This window comes from Polypterus senegalus, chromosome 13 (genome assembly GCF_016835505.1).
Source record: "Polypterus senegalus isolate Bchr_013 chromosome 13, ASM1683550v1, whole genome shotgun sequence".
Lineage (NCBI taxonomy): Eukaryota > Metazoa > Chordata > Cladistia > Polypteriformes > Polypteridae > Polypterus > Polypterus senegalus.
This window is the reverse complement of record NC_053166.1, coordinates 67,037,015-67,062,754: the sequence shown is the minus strand read 5'-3', so window position 1 is coordinate 67,062,754 and position 25,740 is coordinate 67,037,015. Positions and strand designations below refer to the sequence as shown.

The 25,740-nt window shown below is 37.4% G+C and overlaps 1 protein-coding gene across 5 annotated transcripts in view; it reads right to left on the bottom strand.

The window, feature by feature from the left end:
* The window catches only part of anxa6 (annexin A6), an 88,902-nt gene extending 66,109 nt beyond the window's left edge, over positions 1 to 22,793 (bottom strand). For 4 of the 5 annotated variants that reach the window (XM_039774153.1, XM_039774155.1, XM_039774156.1 and 1 more), the window contains exons 1-2: positions 22,640 to 22,744; positions 20,140 to 20,197 (exon numbers count right to left, since the gene is read on the bottom strand). In XM_039774153.1, coding sequence (XP_039630087.1) covers positions 20,140 to 20,157 — 18 coding nt within the window. In that variant the 5' untranslated portion in view covers positions 20,158 to 20,197; positions 22,640 to 22,744. Of the gene's footprint in view, positions 1 to 20,139; positions 20,198 to 22,639 lie in introns of all 5 variants that reach the window. The other variant, XM_039774154.1, reaches the window with a different exon arrangement.
* Positions 22,794 to 25,740: the final 2,947 nt, after the last annotated feature.

The following is a 25,740-nucleotide window of genomic DNA, read 5'->3' as shown; positions in this document are numbered from 1 at the left end:
TTTAATTTAAGTAAATATAAAGTATTACATGTTGTAAGTAATAATGTTACATTTGAATACATAATGGGAGGTCTGAAAATTGAAAGTGCACTTCCAAAGATTACAAGTCCAAGGAGGTTATGCTCAAGCTTTGTAATGCAATGGTGAGGCCTCATCTGGAGTACACTTTTGGGTCTCCAGGCTACAAAAGGGACACATCAGCACTGAAAAATCCGAGAGTAGAGCACCTAGTCTCATTCCAGGGCTATTGGGGATAGATTGTGAGGAAAGATTAAAAGTGCTTAGCCTTTTCAGTTTAAGCAGAAGAAGATTAAGAGGAGACATAATTGAACAGTTTAAAACTATGAAGGGAATTAGTACAGTGGATCGAGACTGTCATTTTAAAATGAATTCATCAAGAACATGGGGACACAGTTGTTAACTTGTTAAGGGCAAATGTCACACTAACATTGTGTTGAATTCTGAGTCAGTGCTCCATCAAGTGTCCGAATGGGTAGTTTTGTCATGTGCTGATACTGTACTGTTCGAGTTTCATAGTACTTCTCAAATTTTTCTTTTTAATGAACAAAAAAGTGAGAAACAGCATCAGTTTCATCTAACAACTCATTTTCATTCTGTATTTATACATGTACAATTGTGCTTGAAAGTTTGTGAACCCTTTAGAATTTTCTATATTTCTGCATAAATATGGCCTAAAACATCATCAGATTTTCACTCAAGTCCTAAAAGTAGATAAAGAGAAACCAGTTAAACAAATGGGACAAAAATATTATACTTGGTCATTTATTTATTGAGGAAAATGATTCGAATATTACATATTTGTGAGTGTCAAAAATATGTTTGGTCTCGTCCGATGCGACAGATGGACGTCTGAAGTGGAGCTCCGCTAGCAGTGGTGTTATTTTTCATATTATTTGCTTATTATTCTGAGATATCCTGTATTTATTCAACCCAAGAGGGACTGCTACAGTATATGTAAACACATATAAACATGGCCAACAAGAAGTGGGGATTCGAAAGAATCGAAAACTAAAGCTACATCCAAGCTGCGATCAGCAAGCGCCAGTTCAAGATACGGCCTTTCAGAGACAGACCTGGATCAGATGGGCGAAAGCACAGACTCCTCGGGACCACGGTCCGCTACATCGTCGCCGGCTGAGAGTGAAAAGGGGAGCGAAGGTGCGATCGTGAGTGCAGATCTGGATAGCTCACAGATTGGAGAAGATTACCTGAAACCCGTAACCTGAGGGCCGTGAAGTCCGCGGCTTCAATTACGCAATTACACGAGCCTGGAGCAGTGGGGACACCGGCTACAGCAAAGTCTGCTGCTTCATCTATGGTACAAGAAAGCACAATTGAACTATCTGAACTGAAGGTGTTGCTCGCTGAGTTCACGCAAGATATAAAGAAAAGCGAAGGCTAATGAGAAAGCAACGGCAAAGGCACTTGAGAGACTGAAACAGGAATTGAAACAGGAGATGAAACAGGCCAATGAATGGCTGCGACAGGAATTCCAACAGGCAAATGAAAGGCTGCGTCAAGAGGTGCAACTTGAGCTTCGACAGGTGCTGGGTAAAATTGAAGAGCGCATTCAGAAAAACTCGGTTAAACTGAGCACGCTTATTGATCAATTGGAGGATCTCAAGGAGACATTCACGAATCGGATTGAAATGGCGAACATTTAGCTGCCAGTGCCGAGGAAAGAGCAGTAAATGTCAGTTCCGAATGCAAAAAACTCGGAGAAAAACTTGGAGACAGACTGGCTGCTTTAGAAGATGGGAGTAGAAGGTATAATGTCAGAATTGAAGGTCTGCCGGAGAATCGAGAAAGTTCAAACCCTGTGAAATTCGCAGCTGAACTTTTTCTAAAATAATCGGGGCGACTTTAAAGCAGAATCTGAGATAGCAGCGCTTACGCATACGCGATCAAACACCGTCAGACCGCGACCAAGATCTTTTATAGTTCGTTTTGAACGATTATCATTTAAGCTAGAGGTGATGGCACTCCTCAGAAACAAGGAAGATATTATTTATGAAAATAACCACATTCGTATCTTCCTGACTTCTCTCCAGCAACAGCTACTAAACGCAGCCTTCTATAATATTAAACAGCTGCTACGGCAAGCCAGTGTCAAATACAGCCTCCTGTATCCGGCAAAACGGAAAGTGGAATGGCAGGGTCAATTCTATGTCTTCACTAGCAAGGAAGAAGCAGAAAATGAATTAAGAAAGCTGATCCCGGGACTATTCTGATACATAATAGTGAGTCATGGCGGTAAATGATAAATGATAAAGGATTAATAATCTACTGTCTGATCTATTGTTTTAAAATACGGGTTTTTATCAGCATATATTCTCATATATTCTTATTATTACTTAGTATTACTAGGGCGCTATCTGTTTATGTTTTATTGTGCTTAATTACTTTTTCCTCTTTTTTTTTTCTTTTTCTTTTCTAATTATTTCATCTCTACCCTAAACGAGACTGTTCAATATCATACCCTTGGTTTACTGTTATTGCTATTACTGCATTAAGACTTGTTATGCTTATTTTGGACACATCTTTAACACCATCACCGGGTTTATTATCTGGGTGTATCATCTTAATGCACTAAAATTGCTGAAGACTATATATATATTTTAAGTGCAAAATTCTTTTTTCTTTTTAAAGACTATATTGGTAACAGATATCTCTATTTTAACCCTAAAGCCACTGCATGGGGCTTGTTGTGCTTTGGACGTGCTCTGTCTCTGGGTATGTCAGAGGACTGGGACTGCGTGAAGTGGGTTTTAGCCTCACCTGGGGAGGCAAAAAGGAGGGTGGGGGTTAAGGGGGGAGAGAAAGAGAGCAGGCTTGATCTATACCTAATCTATCATCTCAATCTTTATAATTATAACTATCAACGTAATAATAAGCTGCATGGCAACAACTCTTGGGGAAATAGGAAATTAAGACCTAAACTATCTCACTTCCAGTTAAGACTATAAAATGACATCAAAAACTCAGAATCAGTGTCTCCATGATGGGACAGTTAACTTCGTAAGCTGGAATGTTAAAGGCCTGAATCACGAATTAAAGAGAAAGAAAGTACTTTCTCACCTAACAGGTCTAAATGCTAAAATAGTATTTTTACAGGAAACCCACTTACTAAGCAAGGATCAGTTCCGCTGCAAAAGACTGGACTGGCCAAATGTTCCATTCTAGTTTTACAAAGAAAACTAGAGGGTGGGAATTCTCATACATAGAACAGTACCATTTGTAGCATCAGATGTAGTATTGGATCCTGAAGGGAGATATGTAATGGTCATGGGAGACTTATCTAACTGTAAAATGATTTTGATAAATGTTTATGCACCTAATGTTGATGATAAGGAATTTATACAAAATTTATTTGCATCCATTCCCAATCTGAACACTCATAAAGTTATAATGGCTGGGGACTTTAATTGTGTTTAAATCCACTTTTAGATAGGACTTCCTCCACAGGGGAAGCATCTAACACGCAAAGATAATTACAAAGTTTATAACTGATCACAACTTATCAGATCCCTGGAGGTTTTAAACCCAAATTCAAGAACATATTCTTTCTACTCACCAGTACATCATTGCTACTCAAGGATTGATTACTTCTTTATAGATAATAACTTCTTGCCTAAGATTAAATCTTGTAAATACGATGCTATTGTTATTTCGGACCATGCACCTATGATCTTGGAGCTGAAATTACTAAGCCCCATACACTCACCCGCAGATGGCCTCAACCCTTCTATTAGCTGACGAGAATTGTACTGAATTTATATCCAAACAAATCAAATTCTTTCTAGAGACAAATACATCCCCTGAGATCTCTGCAGGAATACTCTGGGAAACTCTTAAGGCCTTCTTAAGAGGACAGATTATCTCATATCTTTCCCACAGAAATAAATCCGAAGCAAGAAAGTAGCAGAGATAAAAAGCGAAATTACTAAAATAGATGAAGAACATGCCAGACTACCAAGCGAGACTCTACATAGAGGAGGCAGGCTCTACATTCAGAATTAAACCTCTTGACAACTAAAGAAACTGAACAACTAATTTACAAATCCAGACATCATTACTATGAACATGGAGAGAAAGCTAATAAGCTTTTAGCTCAACAAATTCACAAGCAAGAAGTGCAACGCAATCTCGTAATCACTAACACTAACGGAGATAAAATCATCGAACACAAAAATATAATGCACACTTTCAGAGACTACTATAAATCCCTATATACTACTGAGTTTAAAGAAGACAATATACAATCTAATGCATTTCTGGATACATTACAGATACCACAAATTGACGCTTTTAGTGTGGAGGAACTTGATAAACCTCTGGCATTATCAGAATTACTAGATGCTATAAAGTCACTCCAAGGTGGAAAAGCAGCAGGCCCTGATGGCTACCCTGCAGAGTTTTACAAGAAATTCTCCGCTCAGCTAGCTCCCTCCTATTAGCAACATTTACAGAAGCCAGAGATAACCAATTCTTCCACAAACCTTTCGCCAAGCACTAATCACTGTCTTTCCAAAACAAAATAAGGACTTATTACAATGTGCATCATACAGACCAATTTCACTTCTGAATAACGACGTTAAAATACTCTCTAAAATCATAGCTAGAAGGATGGAGAAAGTGCTCCCTCGTAATATCACAAGACCAAACTGGATTTATTAGGGGCCGACACTTATCTTCAAATCTTCGACCTGTTTAATGTAATATACTCACCAACTAAATCAAACACCCCAGAAATATTATTATCATTGGATGCAGAAAAGCATTCGACATGATTGAATGGAAATACCTTTTACTATTGGAGAAGTTTGGGTTTGGCCCAACATTTGTGCATGGATTAAATTACTGTATACTAACCCAGAAGCTTCAGTTTGCATCAATAACATTTGCTCAGACTACTTTAAACTAGAACGTGGCACTAGACAAGGATGCCCCTTGTCACCGCTGCTGTTTGCAATTGCCATTGAACCACTGGCAATACATTGTCGAAATACTGATCAGATAAAGGGGATTAGCAGAGAAGGACTGGAACAGAAAATCTCATTATATGCAGATGATATGGTACTGTATATATCGGACCCAGAAAATTCTGTGCCTGCAGTCTTAGCAGCACTCACAGAATTTCAAAAGATCTCTGGTCTCAGAATTAATCTGAATAAAAGTGTACTCTTTCCAGTGAATTCTCAAGCATATAATATTAGATTAGACACCCTACCTTTTATCATTGCAGAACAGTTTAAATACCTAGGGTAAACATCACAAGTAAACATAAAGCTCTTATCAACAACATTTCGTCTGCATGGAAAAAATTAAACAAGACTTGCATAGATGGTCAACCCTTCATCTCACACTAGCTGGAAGAATTAACACTGTTAAGATGAATATTCTTCCTAAGCTCCTTTTTATTTCAAAACATCCCAATATACATTAATAAATCATTCTTTAAGCAATTAGATTCAACAATAACCTCATTTATTTGGAATTCAAAACATCTACGCATCAAAAGAGCGACCCTACAAAGACAAAAGGCAGAAGGCGCATGGCTCTACCTAACTTCCAGTTTTATTACTGGGCAGCAAATATACAGGCGATAAGAACCTGGACACAAATAGAAGAACATACACAGGCTTGGACCGCAATAGAAGTAAAATCCTGCAGTACTTCTTTGTATTCCTTGCTCTGTGCTCCAATAAACACACGTTATCGGCAATACACTAATAACCCAATTGTGCTCCACTCACTTAGAATCTGGAACCAATGTAGAAAGCATTTTAAGACGGAGAAGCTTCTATCTGTGGCACCCTGCAAGAGAACCACCTCTTTCAACCTTCACAAACATATGCAGTTTTAATATCTGGAAAAATTTGGAATTAACTTGCTTAGAGATCTTTATATAGACAACGTCTTTGCATCCTATGAACAATTACATTCCAAATTTAACATTCCAGCTACACATTTCTTTCACTATCTTCAAATCAGGAACTTTGTTAAACAGAACCTTCCAGATTTTCCTCATCTTGCACCCTCATCCATGCTGGAAAAATATTGCTCAATTTCAAGGATTAGACTCCATCTCTACAATATATAAAATCATTTTACAATCCCTTCCTTTCAAAGATCCAAGAGGACACTGGGAAAAGATCTCTCAATTAATATATCAGAAAAGGAGTGGAAAGTAGCAATGCAGAGAATTCACTCGAGCTCCATATGCACAAAGCATACAATTATACAACTCAAAATTATTTATCGAGCACATCTGTCTCTAAAACTCTCCAAAATGTTTCCAGGGCATGATCCAACCTGCGAACGCTGCAACCAAGTCCCAGCCTCACTGGGTCACATGTTCTGGGCCTGCACCAAATTAACATTATTCTGGACAAAAATTTTAATTACCTCTCAGACAGCCTTGGACTCACAATCCCTCCTAACCCATTAACAGCTGTGTTTGGGGTTCTTCCAGAGGGCTTAAAGTGGAGAAAGACAAACAAACTGTGATTGCATTCACTACACTTTTGGCACGCAGACTTATTCTGATAAACTGGAAGAACCCAAACTCTCCTCTTTAAGTCAGTGGGAAACTGATGTGTTATATTATTTGAAATTGGAAAAATCAAATACTCAGTTAGAGGATCTGTACAGACTTTTTCAAAACATGGCAGGATCTAATCAGTAATATTTTAAAATAAGTTTATAAAGCACAGAGAATTTATTAATTTAGGTATGTTTACAAGTCTTAAATTTTACGCCGTTTGGCTTGCTCTCTCTCAGGGGTGGGGATCGATCTGTTCTTTTTTTCTTTTTGTAAAAACTTGATTGCTTTGTATGGATTGTAATAAAATTAATAAAAAAAAAAAAGTATGTGAACCTCTAGGATTAGTAGTTAGTTTGAAGGTGAAACTTGAGTCAGGTGTTTTTAATCAATGGGATGACAATCAAGTGTGAGTGGGCACCCTGTGTTATTTAAAGAACAGGGATCTATCAGGGTCTGCTCTTCACAACACATGTTTGTGGAAGTGTATCATGGCATGAACAAAGGAGATTTCTGAGGACCTCAGAAAAAGAGTTATTGATGCACATCAGGCTGTAAAAGGTTACAAAACCATCTCTAAAGAGTTTGGACTCCACCAATCCACAGTCAGAAAGATTGTGTACAAATGGAAGAAATTCAAGACTATTATTACCCTGCCCAGGAGTGGTCGACCAACAAAGATCACTCCAAGAGCCAGGCGTGTAATAGTCTGAGAGGTCACAAAGGACCTCAGGGTAACTTCTAAGCAACTGAAGGCCTCTCTCACATTGGCTAATGTTCATGTTCATGAGTCCACCATCAGGAGAACACTGAACAACAATGGTGTGCATGGCAGAGTTGCTAGGAGAAAGCCACTGCTCTCCAAAAAAACATTACTGCGCGTCTGCAGTTTGCTAAAGATCACGTGGACAAACCAGAAGGCTATTGGAAGAATGTTTTGTGGATGGATGAGACCAAAATAGAACTTTTTTGTTTAAATGAAAAGCGTTGTTTGGAGAAAGGAAAATACTGCTTTCCAGGATAAGAACCTTATCCCATCTGTGAAACATGGTGGTAGTAGTATCATAGTTTGGGCCTGTTTTGCTGCATCTGGGCCAGGATGGCTTGCCTTCATTGATGGAACAATGAATTCTGAATAATATCAGAGAATTCTAAAGGAAAATGTCAGGACATCTGTCCATGAACTGAATCTCAAGAGAAGGTGGGTTATGCAGCAAGTCAACGACCCTCAGCACCCAAGTCATTCTACCAAAGAATGGTTAAAGAAGAATAAAGTTAATGTTTTGGAATGGTCATGTCAAAGTACTGACCTTAATCCAATCATAATGTTGTGGAAGGACCTGAATTGAGCAGTTAATATGATGAAACCCACCAACATCCCAGAATTGAAGCTGTTCTGTACAGAGGAATGGGCTACAATTCCTCCAAGCCGGTGTGCAGGAATGATCAAAAGTTACTGGAAACATTTAGCTGCAGTTATTGCTGCAAAGGGGGGTCACACCAGATACTGAAAGCAAAGGTTCACATACTTTTGCCACTCACAAATATGTAATATTTGATTATTTTCCTTAGTAAATAAATGACCAAGTATAATATTTTTGTCTCATTTGTTTAACTGGTTTCTCTTTATCTATTTTTAGGACTTGAATGAAAATCTGATGATGTTTTAGATCCGGGGTGTCAAACTCCAATCCTGGAGGGCCGCAGTGGCTGCAGGTTTATATTCTAACCATCTTCTTAATTATTAACCAGTTTTTGCAGCTAATTACTTCTTTTAATTAACTTGACTCAGGCCCTTTAGTTGTTTCTTTTAGTTGTTTCTTTTTCCTTAATTAGCAGCCAAACAATAATGAGACACAAAACAAGCCACCACATCACACAATATCTGAAAATAAAGAAAGGTGAAGGTCTCAGTAAGGCTGATCTCTCAACTCACCAAAACACTTTGACGATGTTCTTATGAAAAACAGAAAATCAACAGTTTTGGAAATGTCAGCTGTGACAGAATGAGAGCAACAACAAGCCGTGGAATTAAATAACGAGTTTAATTAACAGCAAGAATTGGCTTCTCATTAAGAAAGTGGTTGGAGTTTGAAGCCCCAGTTTAGCTGGTCATCTGTTGCCTCGTTTCACGTCTCATTTCTGTTTGGCTGCATTTTAATGAGGAAACAAATCAATTCAGAGGACTGAATCCTTCTAACAGGGCTATTAAAATGTGAATTAGCAGTAAAAACTGGTCAATGATAAGGAAAAGGGTTAGAATGAAAACCTGTAGCCGCTGCGGCCCTCCAGGCCCGGAGTTCGACACCCGTGTTTTAGGTCATATTTATGCAGAAATATAGAAAATTCTAAAGGGTTCACAAACTTTCAAGCACAACTGTATTTCTACAAAACAAAAGTTACATCTAACATCTCATTTTCAAATAAAATATTTTTTACAATATCAGAAGATTGTTTTTTTAAACAGGTATTGTAAAGCTTGGGACAGAGAGTTGCATGAGAGACAGGATGGTGAGTCTAGGTTTCCAAGAAAATGCAGATACTATATTACTGTATAAAGAAGGCAAGTACAGTCTCAACACTTCATTCAAAATAGGAGCTGTTACTTCAGCATTCAAGCACACAAGATAGGATCGGCGATACAATAATTGTCCTACGTTAGCTCCCATCTTCAAATCAGAAGAATACCAGCAGGTTGGAATCAACGCTGTGGCAGACCAGGAGAGTGTGAGGAAGAGCAGGTCAACTCTCGGTGTTGAATGTTCTAAACATCATGTAACAAGCATGTCACAAGGTAAGCCTAATCCTGCAGAGAACAACAAATTATTTTGCCCTTGGTTTACTGCTTATCAGATGTAGCAGAGCAGTTCTCACAAAGATCTGTCCTTGTGCTGCTGCTGCTGCTGCTGTTAAGAGATAGCGAATCACCGTTGACCCCAATCACTATAGTATACGTATTTTCCCCATATTCGTTATAACAACATATCCGTTATTTTTATGGCCCCATGAATTTCGTTACCACAGGATTCCACCTATAGTTAGTTGTAAGCAAATTTGGCAGGTCACCCTACATGGCATAAATGTAAACAATCTATATTTATAAAACTCATGCAGGGTACAAAAATGAAGTTAGATAACTTTTATGATAACAAATCATGTTAAAATTGAATGTGCCATTTGCACACACAAGTGAGACGCTTCAAACTAAGTGCAAATGAGATCCATGAAATTAACCTGAAGTGTAATTGATAGCAGCCATGTGCCTAAGATTAATAAACTTATAGGAAATAAACGAAAAAAATGTGGCTTACGGGTGGAAAGGATATGAAAGTATTTCTCTGGTATTGGTGGAGGCGGTATTTTAAATTTTAGTGTAATAAATCAGACTGGGTATAAAAATTACAAAGCATTTGAGAACTAACATTCAGTCAGCCAAGAAAAAACTGCAACAACTGCTAAATACACTGAACCGATTTCTTCAAAAGTTTTCTTTCCTGAAAAAATGTATGGTAATTATGATAGACAGCTTGAAGCTGAACACAAATATAATTTCAGATTGACTTTAATATAAGAATTTGGGGAAATGTGAAATGGGCTTTTATTAAAGTTATTGTGTTTAATCACTTGATGATGCTGACACATTGCATTAGTTCAATTTAGCTGAAATATTTACTGCCGATTTACATTTATACTCAGCATCTAATGCTTCTCATTTCAGTGTCTAACAATAGGTGGCCAGAATCAATGGATTCCACTTGCCCTGATGCAGTTTTCCATCATTGCAATGTCCTAGTGAAACATTTCACTACTGACAGCACCAATATTAGCATTAGAAAATATACAAGCGATACACCCAAAAGTGTTCAGGAAGCAAAATCTTCTTTGTCCAGTGATATTTATTCCTTGTTTGTTGAGGTAGATAAGAGAATATATAACTTTTATTCTCTAATGTTTGAAAATGGGTTAATTAGCATAATAATATTCTTAATTAATATTCAGGGTTTCGGGAGTATATCCAGGAAGCACAAGGCCCACTGATGTAAATATCCACCCACAAACTTCAACATGGCTAATTTATAGATTTGTCAAGTAAACAATCCTGCATTCATCAGAAATTTGGGAAGTAATCCAGGCATTTGGAAAGCATGCAAATTCTATGCAAACAACACGGGATTCAAGACCCAGGATGCTGGATCCATGTGATGGCAGTGCTAACAAACATCTACCATGTAACCATATTAGTTAATGTAATGTACAGATTAATGTGTTACAATGTAAGCATTAATGTTTGGACTGTTGTACTAAACTATATTTCACTTTTTGTAATGTAATCTACAAGTTCAGTAATAAAAACATGCCATTCTCATCCTTAGTTTGAAAGCTTTTCATCCATATGTACCATATACACTTTACAACAGGTCATCCACCTGAAGCTAAGCATGTTTGGGCCTGGCCAGAACTTGGATGGGAGACCAACCAGGAAAAAGCTTTGGTTGCTGCTGGATGAGGTGACGGTGAGGCCAGCAGGGGGTACCTATCCTGTGGTCCGAATGTGGATCCCAATGCCCAAGTGCAGTGATGGGGACACTGTGTCCTAAAAATGGTGCCATCCTTCAGATGAGATGTAAATCTGAGGTCCTGAGTCCTTGTGGATATTAAAGAGCCTTCATAAACAATAGGGTGTTTCCCAAAGTTCTGACTAAACTGTCCACCACATCCTGGTCATTCCGGCCCCCTAATCATTTCCTGTCTCTGATTGATTAACTATCTCTCATCACTTCACCAAAGCAGCTAATATGTAGTGAGTGCACTGGTGCAAAATGGCTATCGTCATATCATCGAGGTGGATGCTACACATTAGTGGTGGTTGAAGTAGCTCCCCACTCACTGTGTAAAGTGCTTTGAGTACCATGAAAAGCGCTACATAAATGTAATGAATTATAATTATTTTTATTATTGGATTTTAAGATTTTCTTATTATAATTTACCTTGTTAAGATTGTATAATTGAAAAACTGAATTGAAACACTACTAATGATATCTGTACAAGTCTGCTACAACATGGCTGTTTTGCTTTCATTAAATTTCACTATCGAAAGTGCTTCCTCTTCTGTAGAGGTAGTCTCTGCAGCAGCTGACACCTGTCACATTTCAGAGCTGCTGGTTAATTCAGCAGCTCCATTGTTGAATATGTTGTGTGTCATTATGAAAGGATCTCCTGTTACACACAGCTGCTCTAGTACACCATTGGATTCATTTAGTTCATTTTAACAATCTAAGTTGTCGTCATGTAAAGAATGTAAAGAAGCCTCAGGCTTCAACCCAGTATAAAGGCTAAATGGTGTTCACCATACATAATGGATGGCAGCGCTTTTTAATCTGCAGAAACAAATGAAGTTTTCTTCCTGAAGTTGGTTTCAAAGAACCATTAACTAGTCTGGATAGGTTACTTAAAAACAAAAATGACAGCAGATGGAAGAAATTCTATATCTGTTCTAAATCAACCTTTAGCTGAAATAATACACATCACCAAGTCAGAAAAAATAATAATATAATCCTAACAAAGCTTGATTTTCAAAACAAAGGTTCTTAGTAAAAAAATTCACATATACAGTAATTTATAATTTGTAAACAATACACATTTTACTGTTGCCCATTCTAAATATTCAAATTCCTTTGAAACTAAGCAGGTTTATGTTACATGCAAACTAGAAAACTATCCTTCACCGGAAAATAAAATCTGATATGGAATAAATATTTGAAATCTTAACATATTCATATTTTAGAATTACAACTAATACAGCATATAGTCCAAAACTTGAATTTCATGTGTGACAGAGATGGGTGTAACCCCCTGCCCCGGTGGTGTGGATTGTATTGGCTTTGGCGATTTCGCTGTAGGGTTTATAAACAATGATGTAATTATTTCGAACTACCTAATTTATCTTAACGAGTGTATGTATTAAATTTATTTGTATACAGTTTTTATTGATTAACTGAAAAATAAACCCTGCCAAAAACTAATACTCAAAAGTGAAAACATTGTTGTCATTCACCTGTGAATTAGTGCATACTAAAATAATTCAGGGTATTTTCATTTACACAAACTCTAAAAAAGGCTTTTATAACAGCACATTTTCAAATCAAGTTTATCAGAAAATCACTTTGTCAGGCTTGTGGTATTTTCTGTTGAGAGGGTGTATGGAGGAGTCATTAGCTGATTAATAACACTAAAGAAGAGAAATGTTTAATGGGTGTTTGCTATTTAAATCAAATTAACTTTCAAATGTCACAAGCTCCTGATTTACCACAACTTTTACTTGTTATTGTAAGATTATTAATTCAGAATTCCTGTAAAACAGCCTTTGTTCTGATGTTTTCAAGCTGCCTCCCATAAACAATCAAACTTTGCTATTACTTATGCATGTGCACTAAACTGGGCAGCAATAATTCCAGGAAGCGGCATCCTATTTTCCCACATACCATTCAAATATGTATCATCTGTGCTTTCACCATGTTTGTCACTCTTTAATCTTTATGAACCTTTGTGTTTGATTTCCAAAACAGAACATACAACATAAATGTAATGTTTGTTGATTCAGTTTCAGGAAGTGCATAATCTGGTCAAGCAGTTTTGCTAACTGCGCATCTCTGAGAGAACGCACTTGAGTTAATCCATGAAATGTTGTGTCATTAGAAATTCATTTTGCTTCAAAGCTTTATGAGCTGACACACACACATTTCTAGACACATTTTGAAAGATTGAGTAAATAAATTTTATTTTAGAGTGAACATAAGGGGTATTTTGATGGTTTCCTACAATCACTGAATGAATGTAAAGCCTCCATTCATTTATCAGGGCTAATTATGGTGCTGAATTTATTAAAAGGAGATTAACCAAGTCACCATTTTATACCTCTCATTCAAACGTGCAATGCTACAAGTTAAAACAAATGCAACTGACAGCTGGTTAGTCACATCATCGCTTTCACCAACCTAGCATGAATCAGGTATTTGTTTTTTTTATTTCTAAACCAATTCCATTAACGGATAAAAGTGTTTGTAATTCTGATTTTTTTTTTTTTTGCCTTGAAAATGTGTTTATGGTGTATACCCACAAATCCAACAGCTTTTCTGTCTCTGTCTCTCTCTTACACAGTGGGTCTCTCACTCTCTTTCTGTCTCTCTGCCTTCTCTTGCAGCTGCCAACATTTTATTTTGTGTTCCTCATATACCACCACAGCACACATACTGCAGGCTCAGAACCATTAATAAAGATGCAGCTCTTGTTAGAGTACATAATGGCCTGTTTGTGGATCAATCTGCTATAAGTAACACCTTAATCCTTTTGGATGTTAATCTTTGATATACTCATATATTTTGTCTGGTCTGGGTAGAAAAATTATAGCCATTTTTACTTGCTTTAGATCGCTTGTTTTAGCTTGAAACAAGTTGTGGCTCTCATAGCAGATTTCGTAACTCAATGTCAGAGTAAGGAGGTTAAAATATACCAAAGCAGAACATTTGTTGAGTAAATAGGTAGAGCCGAAAAAAACAAGGCTGGACAGCAAAAATAAGAGTAAAAAGTAATAATCATGATGACCCTTGGGGCCTGCCTCAGCAAATTCTGATTCCTGTTTACCAGGATTGGCTCACCCCCTTACATACTTCAAAGTACCATGCAAGTAATACATTCACACACACTGTCACTTTTTTCTATTCGTGTCTCGCTTCTCCTGCCAGCCCATCTTGGCCAGGCTCAACTCAACCTACTAGACTCAATAGGTCACTGGCAGGGAGTGGCTGGAGCTATTTCTGGAACAGTCCTCAGAATCACTTCTAGGATCTGGCCGTTTTTATCAAAGGTCCCTCTGCAGCTCCAGGCATTGCTGCAGGTTCTGAGCCAGATTTACTTTTAACAGGACCCTTCATAATGAAAATTGTGCCCCATAAATATTCCCAATAAGAAACTCTTTCTGCCATTTATTGGTTAGGAAGATTTACTTTGGTCTTCTGCCAGGCCCATTTTACTTCCATTCCCACTTCCGGGGCTCTCTAAATAAATTGGTTGGCACCTTTCCATTTGCACAGACATCACCCATTCATTTTCTCCATGACAATCCAACAGTCATATCTAATAAAACATCATGGTTGTAAATTCAAAAGTACACTTGGACATCCAAGTACACAGGTTCAAGGCATATAGCCCTTCTTATGCGCATATCATGCACCTGATACAATTTTATACTTGGATATTATGGATTGGGCAGCATGGTGGCACAGTGGTAGCGCTGCTGCCTCGCAGTTAGGAAACCTGGGTTTGCTTCCTGGGTCCTTCCTGTGTGGAGTTTGCATGTTCTCCCTGGGTACTCTGGTTTTCTGCCACAGTCCAAAGATATGCAGGTTAGGTGCATTGGCGATCCTAAATTATCCCTAGTGTGGGTCTGTGTGTGTGTCCTGCGGTGGGTTTGCACCCTGCCTGGGATTTGTTCCTGCCTTGTGCCCTGTGCTGGATTGGTTCCACCAGACCCCCGTGGCCCTGTGTTAGGATATAGTGGGTTGGAAAATGTATGGATATTATGGATTAATTCTTACAGATGAGAGGGAAACAGAAAAAATGAAAGGGAACTTTAAGAGGAATGATGACTTGATACCATCATTCAGTTTAAGACAGATTATACTATGTTATGGAAAAAAAATTTACCAATGATGGATCAGTATTTAAGTAATCTGGCCCAATATTATATGAAAGAGTTGTAATATAATATAATTATATATTTTTCTAATCCTGACAGTCTAATTTCCTTCTATTTAACAACAGTCCTATTACCAGATAATTTTATTACCATTAATTATCTTTTTAAAGCATGACAAATATTTTTGACTAGTTCCATCATATAAAGTCTTGTAAGTAATCTGGCCCAATATTATATGAAAGAGTTGTATTATAATATAATTATATATTTTTATAATCCTGACAGTCTAATTTCCTTCTATTTAACAACAGTCCTATTACCAGATAATTTTATTACCATTAATTATCTTTTTAAAGCATGACAAATATTTTTGACTAGTTCCATCATATAAAGTCTTGTTTTGCCAGTTAGCTTCTGTTAATTTAGCTACTGCTGATTTACTTCCTTAATTTTTTCCAAGAATCCTGAGATTCACTCCAGATAGAGTTTTCCATTCACCAAATAACTTTTTTATTCCATCCTACTCAGCACAGGTGGCATTATACTTGTTTTAGATTATCACCAGCATAAAATCATAATTTGTAGTGCAGGATGAATAAAAGTGTTTACAGTATCCTGGAAAACTGATCTATGTTTCATGCCTGTCCCTGAATTAATAAAAAGTAATAATCAAAAAGTAAAATGAGCTATAATGATTCTTAATGATACTTTATTGGGTTGCGTGTGGATCCTTGTGGAACATTTGCTTGAAAAAGAACCACTTCATTCTGGTAAGGATTCTTTGCATATGGAGTTTTAGGCTTTATAAAGGTTCTTAATATGTGGACAAAACAGAAATAGTTAATGTATAGTAGGCTACAAAGTAGGACACTTGACAGATTGGTTCATGTGTACCACTATACTGCTCTTTTTTATAAAAATATATCAAAATTAGGTCTATAAGATGAGTTTTGGACCCTTTTTCATTGCCACCATTTACATCTCTGTATTGTTTTGACACAGTGCACTTATTAATTTAGGAGCATCTAATACATGGTGCTGGCAATGACCCTGGTGTAAACCATTATTAAGAATCCTTGAGGAGTGTAGAAAGTGTGCAGACAAGTGATTATTATTTGCTCTGTAATGAATGTCATATATACCTTTTTCTTTGTTGACATTTACAAATTAATGTAATTCAGTAAAATTCATTACTTTATTGTCCTTCAACGCTAACAAGCTCCAGCTGCTTTATCACAACTGATTCAATAATCTCTTATACATATTATACTAAGATGATTCACTCAGGCATTGACAGAATCTCCAATGGGTAAAAGAAGAAAGCAGTACAGGCCATGTTATCTCTTCTATTATACCTATTTCAAGGTCCCCCATCTCTAAAAATCATTCACTCTGTCTCTGTATATATGTCAGTTTCGGTTCCTGGTTTATTCCATCAGTAAGTGCATTTGTGCCTTCCTTTAAGGCAGTCTTTCTTGTAATGGCTGACATCCAATTTTACAGAGGAAATATCTTGCTTACTCATGCTGCAGAGAGTCAGCAATTGATTAAACAAGCTCAGAAATTAGATATTTTTCCATTTAAGTCAACTGCAGACTAAACAGATAAACCAATACACACATTATTTACCTGCCTACCTAACTAAATCAAAATGCTTTTATTGATTATAATGGATATTGAGCACTTCTAAATACACTATCCATTATAGCAAACACAAATCTGATGTAGCACAAAATGAAATTCTGTAGACATGCTAGACATACTGCATAGAACATAGTTAAACTAATAAAAATGATGTTTTTTAGACTCATTATTAGTGTACGGTAAATTGTGATATTACTATTCTAGAAACGTGCCAAAAAAAACCCCAAATACAATTAAATTTACACAGTAGCTTAAAATGGCACACCAATGGGGCAGAAGGCAGTGCTACCTCTATTTAGCCCAATATTTAGGTCTAAACCATTGACTTACTTGGTGACCCTGAGTCTATTTTAAGAGTATGTTGCCAAGTCAGAGCGTTTATTCCTCATCTTAGTTCCTGTCTGGGTTGTATTTTGTATGGAATCTTTATTTTTTCTCCACATGTCTTCTCCAGAAATTCCTTTTGCCTACTATGGTGGATGGACGCACATTTAGGTGGGTCAGAAACACTAAATTCCCCTGTTGATTGTGAGTATTTGATTATGTTCATGCACAACCTGTGCTGGATTGACATTAATCCCTAAAGTTGTTTTGATTGACTTTGGGGGTTTTCAAATATTATTTTATGTGTTTTTTTTTTTTTTATTTACTGTTTAGAATTTTTTTGTGCCATTCTGTTGATGACATCATTTGATCTCAGCGTTCTGCTTTGCATCTATGGACTCTTTCCAAACTCAGGTGATGTTGCAGATCCAACAATTGAAGACATGTCAGATATTATATAATTTATATAATAGTAGGAGGCAGTAACTTTTTGTACAAACTTTACTGAAAAATTAAGGAAAGGCTCATTTCAAAAAATAAGAAAAACAGTTGTTTAAGAATTACAAATTCATAAACTAGTTGCTTCTACCATGATGTCTGTTTTTATCCTATTATGAAAGTTCACATGATAGATTGTGTTATGGCTATATTTTCAGTATTTGTGCCTAAACCACTGCCACCCATGAGTTAAAACTACCAACATATTTTTTTCATTAAAGATACTTTAGTTGGACTCCTGTTTCTTCCATGGAGGTAGAAATTTTGAACATAAATCAAACATGCTTGTTATAAGAAAGTTGGGCATTCCAATAAAACAATACATAACAGCATCAGCTCCCAATGTACAGACATTACATGATGCACATGATATCAAGTTCTGACTGCCATTTTCTTCACTTTTAATACTAGAATCCCTGACGCCTACAAAAAAACTTGTAATCCTGGGCCACCTTAAATTCCTTTGCACCTCTCCATCAGCGTCTTTTTTTTTGTAAATGTGTTGATCAGTACAAGCAGCAAGCAGCCTGCTGTCCCATCCCACCCTTGATGGAGCTTAACTCGGGCAAAAAGTTCTCCCAGCTCAAGGCTCCTTATCTGTGTGTGAGATGCCTGAAGTTGTATAGGATAAATAATACAGTATATCGTTATTTGGAACACATGCAATTCATGTGTGTTCCATTTCTACAAAAAACTGGGCAAGTGAAGGATGAAAGGAAATGCAAGGCAAGAAATGCTGAACACATATCTAAAGCAGAAACTTTTTCCATGTTATACTAATAATGACGTGTAGTGTATAATGTGCGAAGACTTTAGTCCAAATATCAAATAAACACATGCACTTTTATTCAAGAATATAACCAAAGTGAAAAAAAAGCATTCAATTTCCATGTTGCTATCAATGAGTTACAAACCCAAGCTCAAATGTCAATTGCAAGAAAGTTAATATGTATTCTTGAATGGTGCAGAGGTAAGAACTACTGCCTTATAATCGAAAGGTTGCCAGTATGAGTCCCAGCACTTTGTGTTTTGAGTAGTGAGGTGCTATTATTATTATTACTATAATAAAAACATACATTTGATTTGAATCTGTAACACCCGGTGTTAATTTTGGCTACCTGTAAAAGTTTGTGGTTTTTTTTATTATTCAGTTTTTATTCTCTCAATGACGTTATTGTGGTACAACAAACTTGCCTCTCCCCCTCTGAGTCGATGCCGTTTATCTCCATTCTTTTCACAAGAGCAGCGATTGTGTTGCTACTGTGGTTGATGCCTGCTCAGAATTATTTGTTGTACCAGCAATTAAAGATACAATGTCCCGTGACCGCAATCAGACTGCACAAAGGCAGAACCGTAACAACAGACAGCTTCTTCACAGCGCTAACAGACTGCTGCACTGCAACGCAACTCTCCTTGTGACAGGCTGGCAAGAAACCAAAGATTTCATACAAAGATGTTCACTACTGTCTTGACAGAAGTGGGCAAGCTCAAGTTAACCAGAAAAGGTGAAGAAACAGAAAGCCCAGATGCACAACTGAACAAACAGGATAGACACATTAGACTCTGTTGTTTGAGAAACAGATGCCTTACAGGTCCACAGTAGATTGCTTTCTTAAATGCATGCCAAATAACAGAGTTATTTGAAACACTGAAATAATGATGTTGGGTACTGACATTAGAGAAAGAGTTTCAAATAAAAAAACATATGAAACTGGCAAATAAAAAGAAAGTATTGAAATAGGTAAAAGTTTGGAAACACTCCATCATCCAGTTCTAAGCTTTTCTTGTCACTATTGCAGATCATACCGCAACACAGATACCAGTGTCAAAATAGTATCACAGTGAAGTCTCAATACACCTGTGTGTGCTTAAGGTTTTGTTTGTGCAGACTCTCTTACATACTTGCATTACTGTGAAGCAAACATCTCTTTCATTAAGGCACTATCAAATGGGCTGAGTACGGATATAATTGAATCTAGCCATACTACAGTTCAAAGACAGTTGACTAATCCCACAAGCACGTGTAGAATCCTATGACAGGTCTGTGTCACGTCCAACCCGATAATGATCAGCCCAGCTGTGGAATGGAAAAACCCATGAAAATACCTTCAGCCCAGCCTGATAAAATTGCTCTTCGTCTGCGTGGGGTAGCAGCACTGAACCAAAAAGAGCTAAAGACTAACCCTTCAATACTTTTCTAATACTCGGTTTGCACTGACATCTGATGTTTGAGAAGATGAAAATTAAACAATTACAGTAAATATACATAACACTAAGATGGCTTTATTATAACTTGCTTAAAAATGTATACAAACAATGAATAATGCAAAAGAATTGTGTCTCTGTATTTTAAGACATGCACATACAGTATATATATATACATGAGGTTAAAAATATAAATAGTATTACTTACTTTTCCTTTAGCTGCCATATTTTGAAGATAAATAAATGTGATCAGATAAGACAGCTACCTAGAAAAAGAAATTATCAGAGTAATAATAACTGACTTTATTTAAAATAATATATGTAAACTATGAATCTGCACATTTAGGGAATAATTATTGTAGTGAAATAATGTACTTTTCTTGTACTCCACCAACATAATATGTATATAATGTATATTCAGTACACAATGGCATACATTTTATGAACATCCTAAGTCATGTTAGTGTTCTGGGCCACATCTGGCAGGAGGAGAGATGGGACCCACACACATACATCTACTGTATATACACATACATACACTTAGGGTCGTTTCCCACCTTGCTTACAGCTCTGGGAGAAAAGACCCTGGTCCCTGATAAGGACTCTGAATGGAATGAAGAAGGTTTGAAATTATATGTATATACTGTACACTGTGCTGTTCTTCACAGCAATGTTTCTACTGACATGGCAGTGGTTTTAAATATGAATCTTCCTCTGCCTGAGTATATTGGAGTAACAGATAGCTGGGTGAACCACACTGAAGATTTAACTTTTAACATGGATATACATAAGAAAATCCTGTCATTTCGATCCACTTTTGTACCCTGTCACTATGACGATGCAGACATGATGTCCAGCATTGCAGATAATAAAGCTATAGTCTATTTCGATTCTTTAATGAAGGGTAACAAGGGGTTATCTGGACACTATCCTGAACAGAAAAAAGTCAGGAATCCTCAGATGGAGGTATAGTGTGTAAGCTTAGGGGCCTGGTTATGCAGCTCAATAATCTGCTGCAGTGTCACTGGCAAGACATACTGCAGTACAGATGCGCCAAGACAGACGTTTATAACATAATATTAAATTAATACGGCCTTGGAAATTGATTTAATTATCAGGCTTGTCTGAAGTATAAATTTTAAAATTAAAACATCCAGGAAATAATGAGCAATAATATATTTATGCAGTCAGTGGGATTTTTTTTTAATGTATAAAGCAATCCTGTGTATTATACCGGCTCTTCAACAACCACCATTGCTAAAAATACACTGTAAACTCTTGCAAGCTAAAAGAACAGAGTATCTAAATGTGTTGTCAAGATATAATAGGCATTTTAAACAACCATTTGCATTCTCCTTTAAAAGCATGAAAAGAGCACAAAAAAAGTTGTTATACTAACTGGTAATATTACAATTGAATTTATGACACTCATTCCACTATATTTTATTAAAGCTATTTAAAAATAAATAATTATAGGAATGTTTGCCTGTCCTTAATTATATATTTAACAGCCATCTTATTTCATTGATGACTAAAGAGCAGAATGTCTGCTGTAAGTATAGTATAATTGGTCAACTACATTTTTTAAGATACTTTTTTGGCAGCACTAGATGTAAAGAAAGCTATAAAAAACTTTGACAGAAAAAGATCTTTTTCCTAGATTCTGAATAACACAAGAGTATTTGGTTGCTCTTAAGATACTTTACATTTGAAACACAAACAAACCCTTTTGCACCTGTGCACACATTTAATCTGTGACAGGCCTACTACCAAGACTTTGTGAAATAGTAAATGGATGTCCTTTATAAATGAGTCATACTACAGAATGCAGTAAAATTTTCCATTACCCAAAATGTAATATAAACAATCTAACATACAGCTCATGGAGGATTAGGCAGTGTTCTAGAATTCTAAACTATTGAGATGTCATTAACCATTACTGGCCCTAACATAGGTTTCACATTCCCTGGATTTTGAAAAACTGGTGAATGAATATAAGCTGTTATAGGTTTTACATTCTAAAACATCCATCATTGCAGATAATCTGCAGCCCTGCCGAAGGTCAAGGAGAGTATTTTAACATCTAGCTGTTAAGAAAGGCAATCGAATCAACTTAGTCGTATTCTGAAATATCCTAACAAGGTGCCTTAGTGACTACTACCTAGTGCTGATTCGGTTATTAGAGTGTGTATACTTGGGACTGGATTTGTGTTTTGGGCCCGTGTCATCCATTTATATTTTAACTTATTACAACATGACATATTTCAACTGCGTAATAATTAAAAGTAGAAACAAAAATCCATTAAACTCGTCTTGAAAAGAAAGTACATGCAATAAAAATCAAAAGGGATCGTTTCTGGACTGTCACGTCCAGTTCACGTAAATTAAATGCGATTAAGCTAAGTGAATCTTAACCGTCATCGTGCATAACCGCAGGTGATTATCTGCAAAGCAGGCTTTAAAATAATCGCAGTTTGTTAAGAAATGTCTCTGGCATTCTATTTCTGAGGTTAATAATTTCTTAAAACAGAAACACCGCGCATTGGAAGACTTGCTGCTGAAGATATGTTAAGGCAAATAACTCGCGAAGCTGATAACGGAACTTTTTTTAGGTTCTAGCAAAGCTGGCTGCTAAAAAAGAAAGCTGTTATTACAGCACCGTCAGGTACGCACATCTATCTTTAAAACGTTATCGTCAGTATACTTACGGAGCAAACGTTTCTTCGTTCGGTTATTTGCTTTTTTATAAAAAGCCGTTCACTCACCCGCTAGTGCCTTGTCCACTTCGTGAGCACAGAGACCCGCAGCAAGGCAGCGGCCAACGGGACAGGGCGGCGGGCTGGTGACGTCACACAGCGCAACACTGCAGTACTTGATCCGCTGTGCCACATCATACAGCACTGACAAGCTGCACAGCGTACATTGTCTTGTCTTAATGCACATTTAACAACAAATCAAGCTTTGTAAAATTCATATAATCCATAGTTTGGAATTAGGCAAGTGGGAAACGGCTCAATTCAAAGAGCATACGGAGACATTCTTGGGGGAATACCCCGTCTAAACATATTTATTTTCTTTAAGTAAACAAGAATAACGATTATTTGTCTAATTCTTAGTTCTTCTTTTCTCATGCAGTTTCTCAAGATTTAATTGTAAAGGGTTTGATTTCTTGTACTTTAACTTGCAGCCGATGTTCAGAATTATTAAGGAAGACTTTAAAGCAATACTTTTCACTGTCTCTTACCTATAAACGTCAACTTTCTTTCAGAAACGTTAAAAATACATGTCCCTCTATCCTAGCTGCATCCATTTCTGATATTTTTCTGTCTTCCCCTATTCCCGAAAAAAATAATATTCATTTTTTGTTTTCAAAGATGACGTCTATTAAAATATTGCAAAGCCTCAAAAGCTATTGATGCATTGCACAATTGCTACTACTTAATACCTAAGCATGTACAGTATTAGATACTGTTAAAGTGTATATCAAGAAATATTATTTTACAAAATAACAGGAACAGTTGCACTGATGTCTCACATCATGAAGACCTTTTAGATGCCTTTCCAAGACTATATGAGTCCTCTTGTGGTAGACCACCTGGAGTCACTGCAGTTTGTCTATAGGACAAATATTGGAGTGGAGGATGCAATTATCTATCTGCTCCACAAGGATTATTCTCACCTGGATAAAGCTAACAGAGCTGTGAGGATTCTGTTTTTTGATGTCTCTTCTTCTTCTTCTTTCGGCTGCTCCTGTTAGGGGTTGCTACAGCGAATCATCTTCTTCCATGTCTTTCTGTCCTCTGCATCTTGTTCTGTTACACCCATCACCTGCATGTCCTCTCTCACAACATCCATAAACCTTCGCTTAGGCCTTCCTCTTTTCCTCTTCCCTGGCATCTCCATCCTTCACATCCTTCTCCCAATATATCCAGCATCTCTCCTCTGCACATGTCTAAACCAATGCAATCTCACCTCTCTGACTTTGTCTCCCAACTGTCCAACTTGAGCTGACCCTCTAATATACTCATTTCTAATCCTGTTCATTCTTGTCACGCCCAAAGCAAATCTTAGCATCTTTAACTCTGCCACCACCAGCTCTGTCTCTTGCTTTCTGGTCAGTGCCACCGTCTCCAGCCCATATAGCATAGCTGGTCTCACTACCATCCTGCAGACTTTCCCTTTCACTCTTACTGATAACCATCTGTCATAAATAACTCCTGACACTCTTCGCCACCCATTCATTCCACCCTGCCTGCACTCTCTTTTTCACCTCTCTTCCACAATCACAATTACTCTGTACTGTTTATCCCAAGTATTTAAACTCATCCACCTTCGCCAACTCTACTCCCTGCATCCTCACCATTCCATTGACCTCCTTCTCATTTACACACATGTATTCTGTCGTGTTCCTACTGACCTTCATTCCTCTCCTCTTTAGAGCATATCTCCAGCTCTCCAGGGTCTCCTCAACCTGCTCCCTACTATCGCTACAGATCACAATGTCATCAGCAAACATCATAGTCCATGGGGACTCCTGTCTAATATCGTCTGTCAACCTGTCCATCACCATTGCAAATAAGAGAGGGCTCAGAGCTGATCCCTGATGTAATCCCACCTCCAACTTGAATGCATCTGTCAATCCTACCACAGACCTCACCACTGTCACACTTCCCTCGTACATATTCTGTACAACTCTTACGTACTTCTCTGCCACTCCCGACTTCCTCATACAATACCACAGCTCCTCTCGAGGCACCCTGTCATATGCTTTTTCCAGGTCCACAAAGATGCAATGCAACTCCATCTGGCCTTCTCTAAACTTCTCCATCAACATCCTCAGAGCAAACATTACATCTGTCGTGCTCTTTCTTGGCATGAAACCATACTGCTGCTCACTAATCATCACTTTACTTCTTAACCTAGCTTCCACTACTCTTTCCCATAACTTCATGCTGTGGCTGACCAATTGTATTCCCCTGTAGCTACTACAGTCCTGCACATCCCCCTTATTCTTAAATATTGGCACCAGTACACTTCTTCTCCACTCAGGCATCCTCTCACTTCCAAGATTCCATTAAACAATCTGGTTAAAAACTCCTCTCCCATCTCTCCTAAACATCTCCATGCTTCCACAGGTATGTCATCTGGACCAATGACTTTTCCAGTCTTCATCCTTTTCATAGCTGTCATTACTTCCTCCTTGCTAATCCGTTGCACTTCCTGATTCACTTATCTCCACATTATCCAACCTCTTCTCTCTCTCGTTCTCTTCACTCATCAGCCTCTCAAAGTACTTTCTCCATCAGCTCAACACACTCTCCTCGCTTGTGAGTACATTTCCATCTTTATCCTTTATCACCCTAACCTGCTCAATAACTACACTTTCCCCTGCCACCACTTTGCAGTCTTCAATCTTCTTCAGATCAACTCTTCTGCATATGATGTAATCTACCTGTGTGCAACTTCCTCCACTCTTGTACGTAACCCTATGTTCCTTCCTCTTCTTAAAATACATATTCACCACAGTCATGTCCATCCTTTTGACAAAATCCACTACCCTCTGACCTTCTTCATTTCTCTTCTTGACACCATACCTACCCATCACCTCCTCATCTCCACTTTTCCTTCACCAACATGCCCATTGAAATCCGCTCCAAACACCACTTTCTGTCCCTTGGGTACACTGTTCGTCACTTCATCCAACTCACTCCAAAAATATTCTTTCTCACTCATTGCACACCCAACTTGCGGTGCATATGCACTAACAACATTCATCATCACACCTCCAATTTCCAGCTTTATAATCATT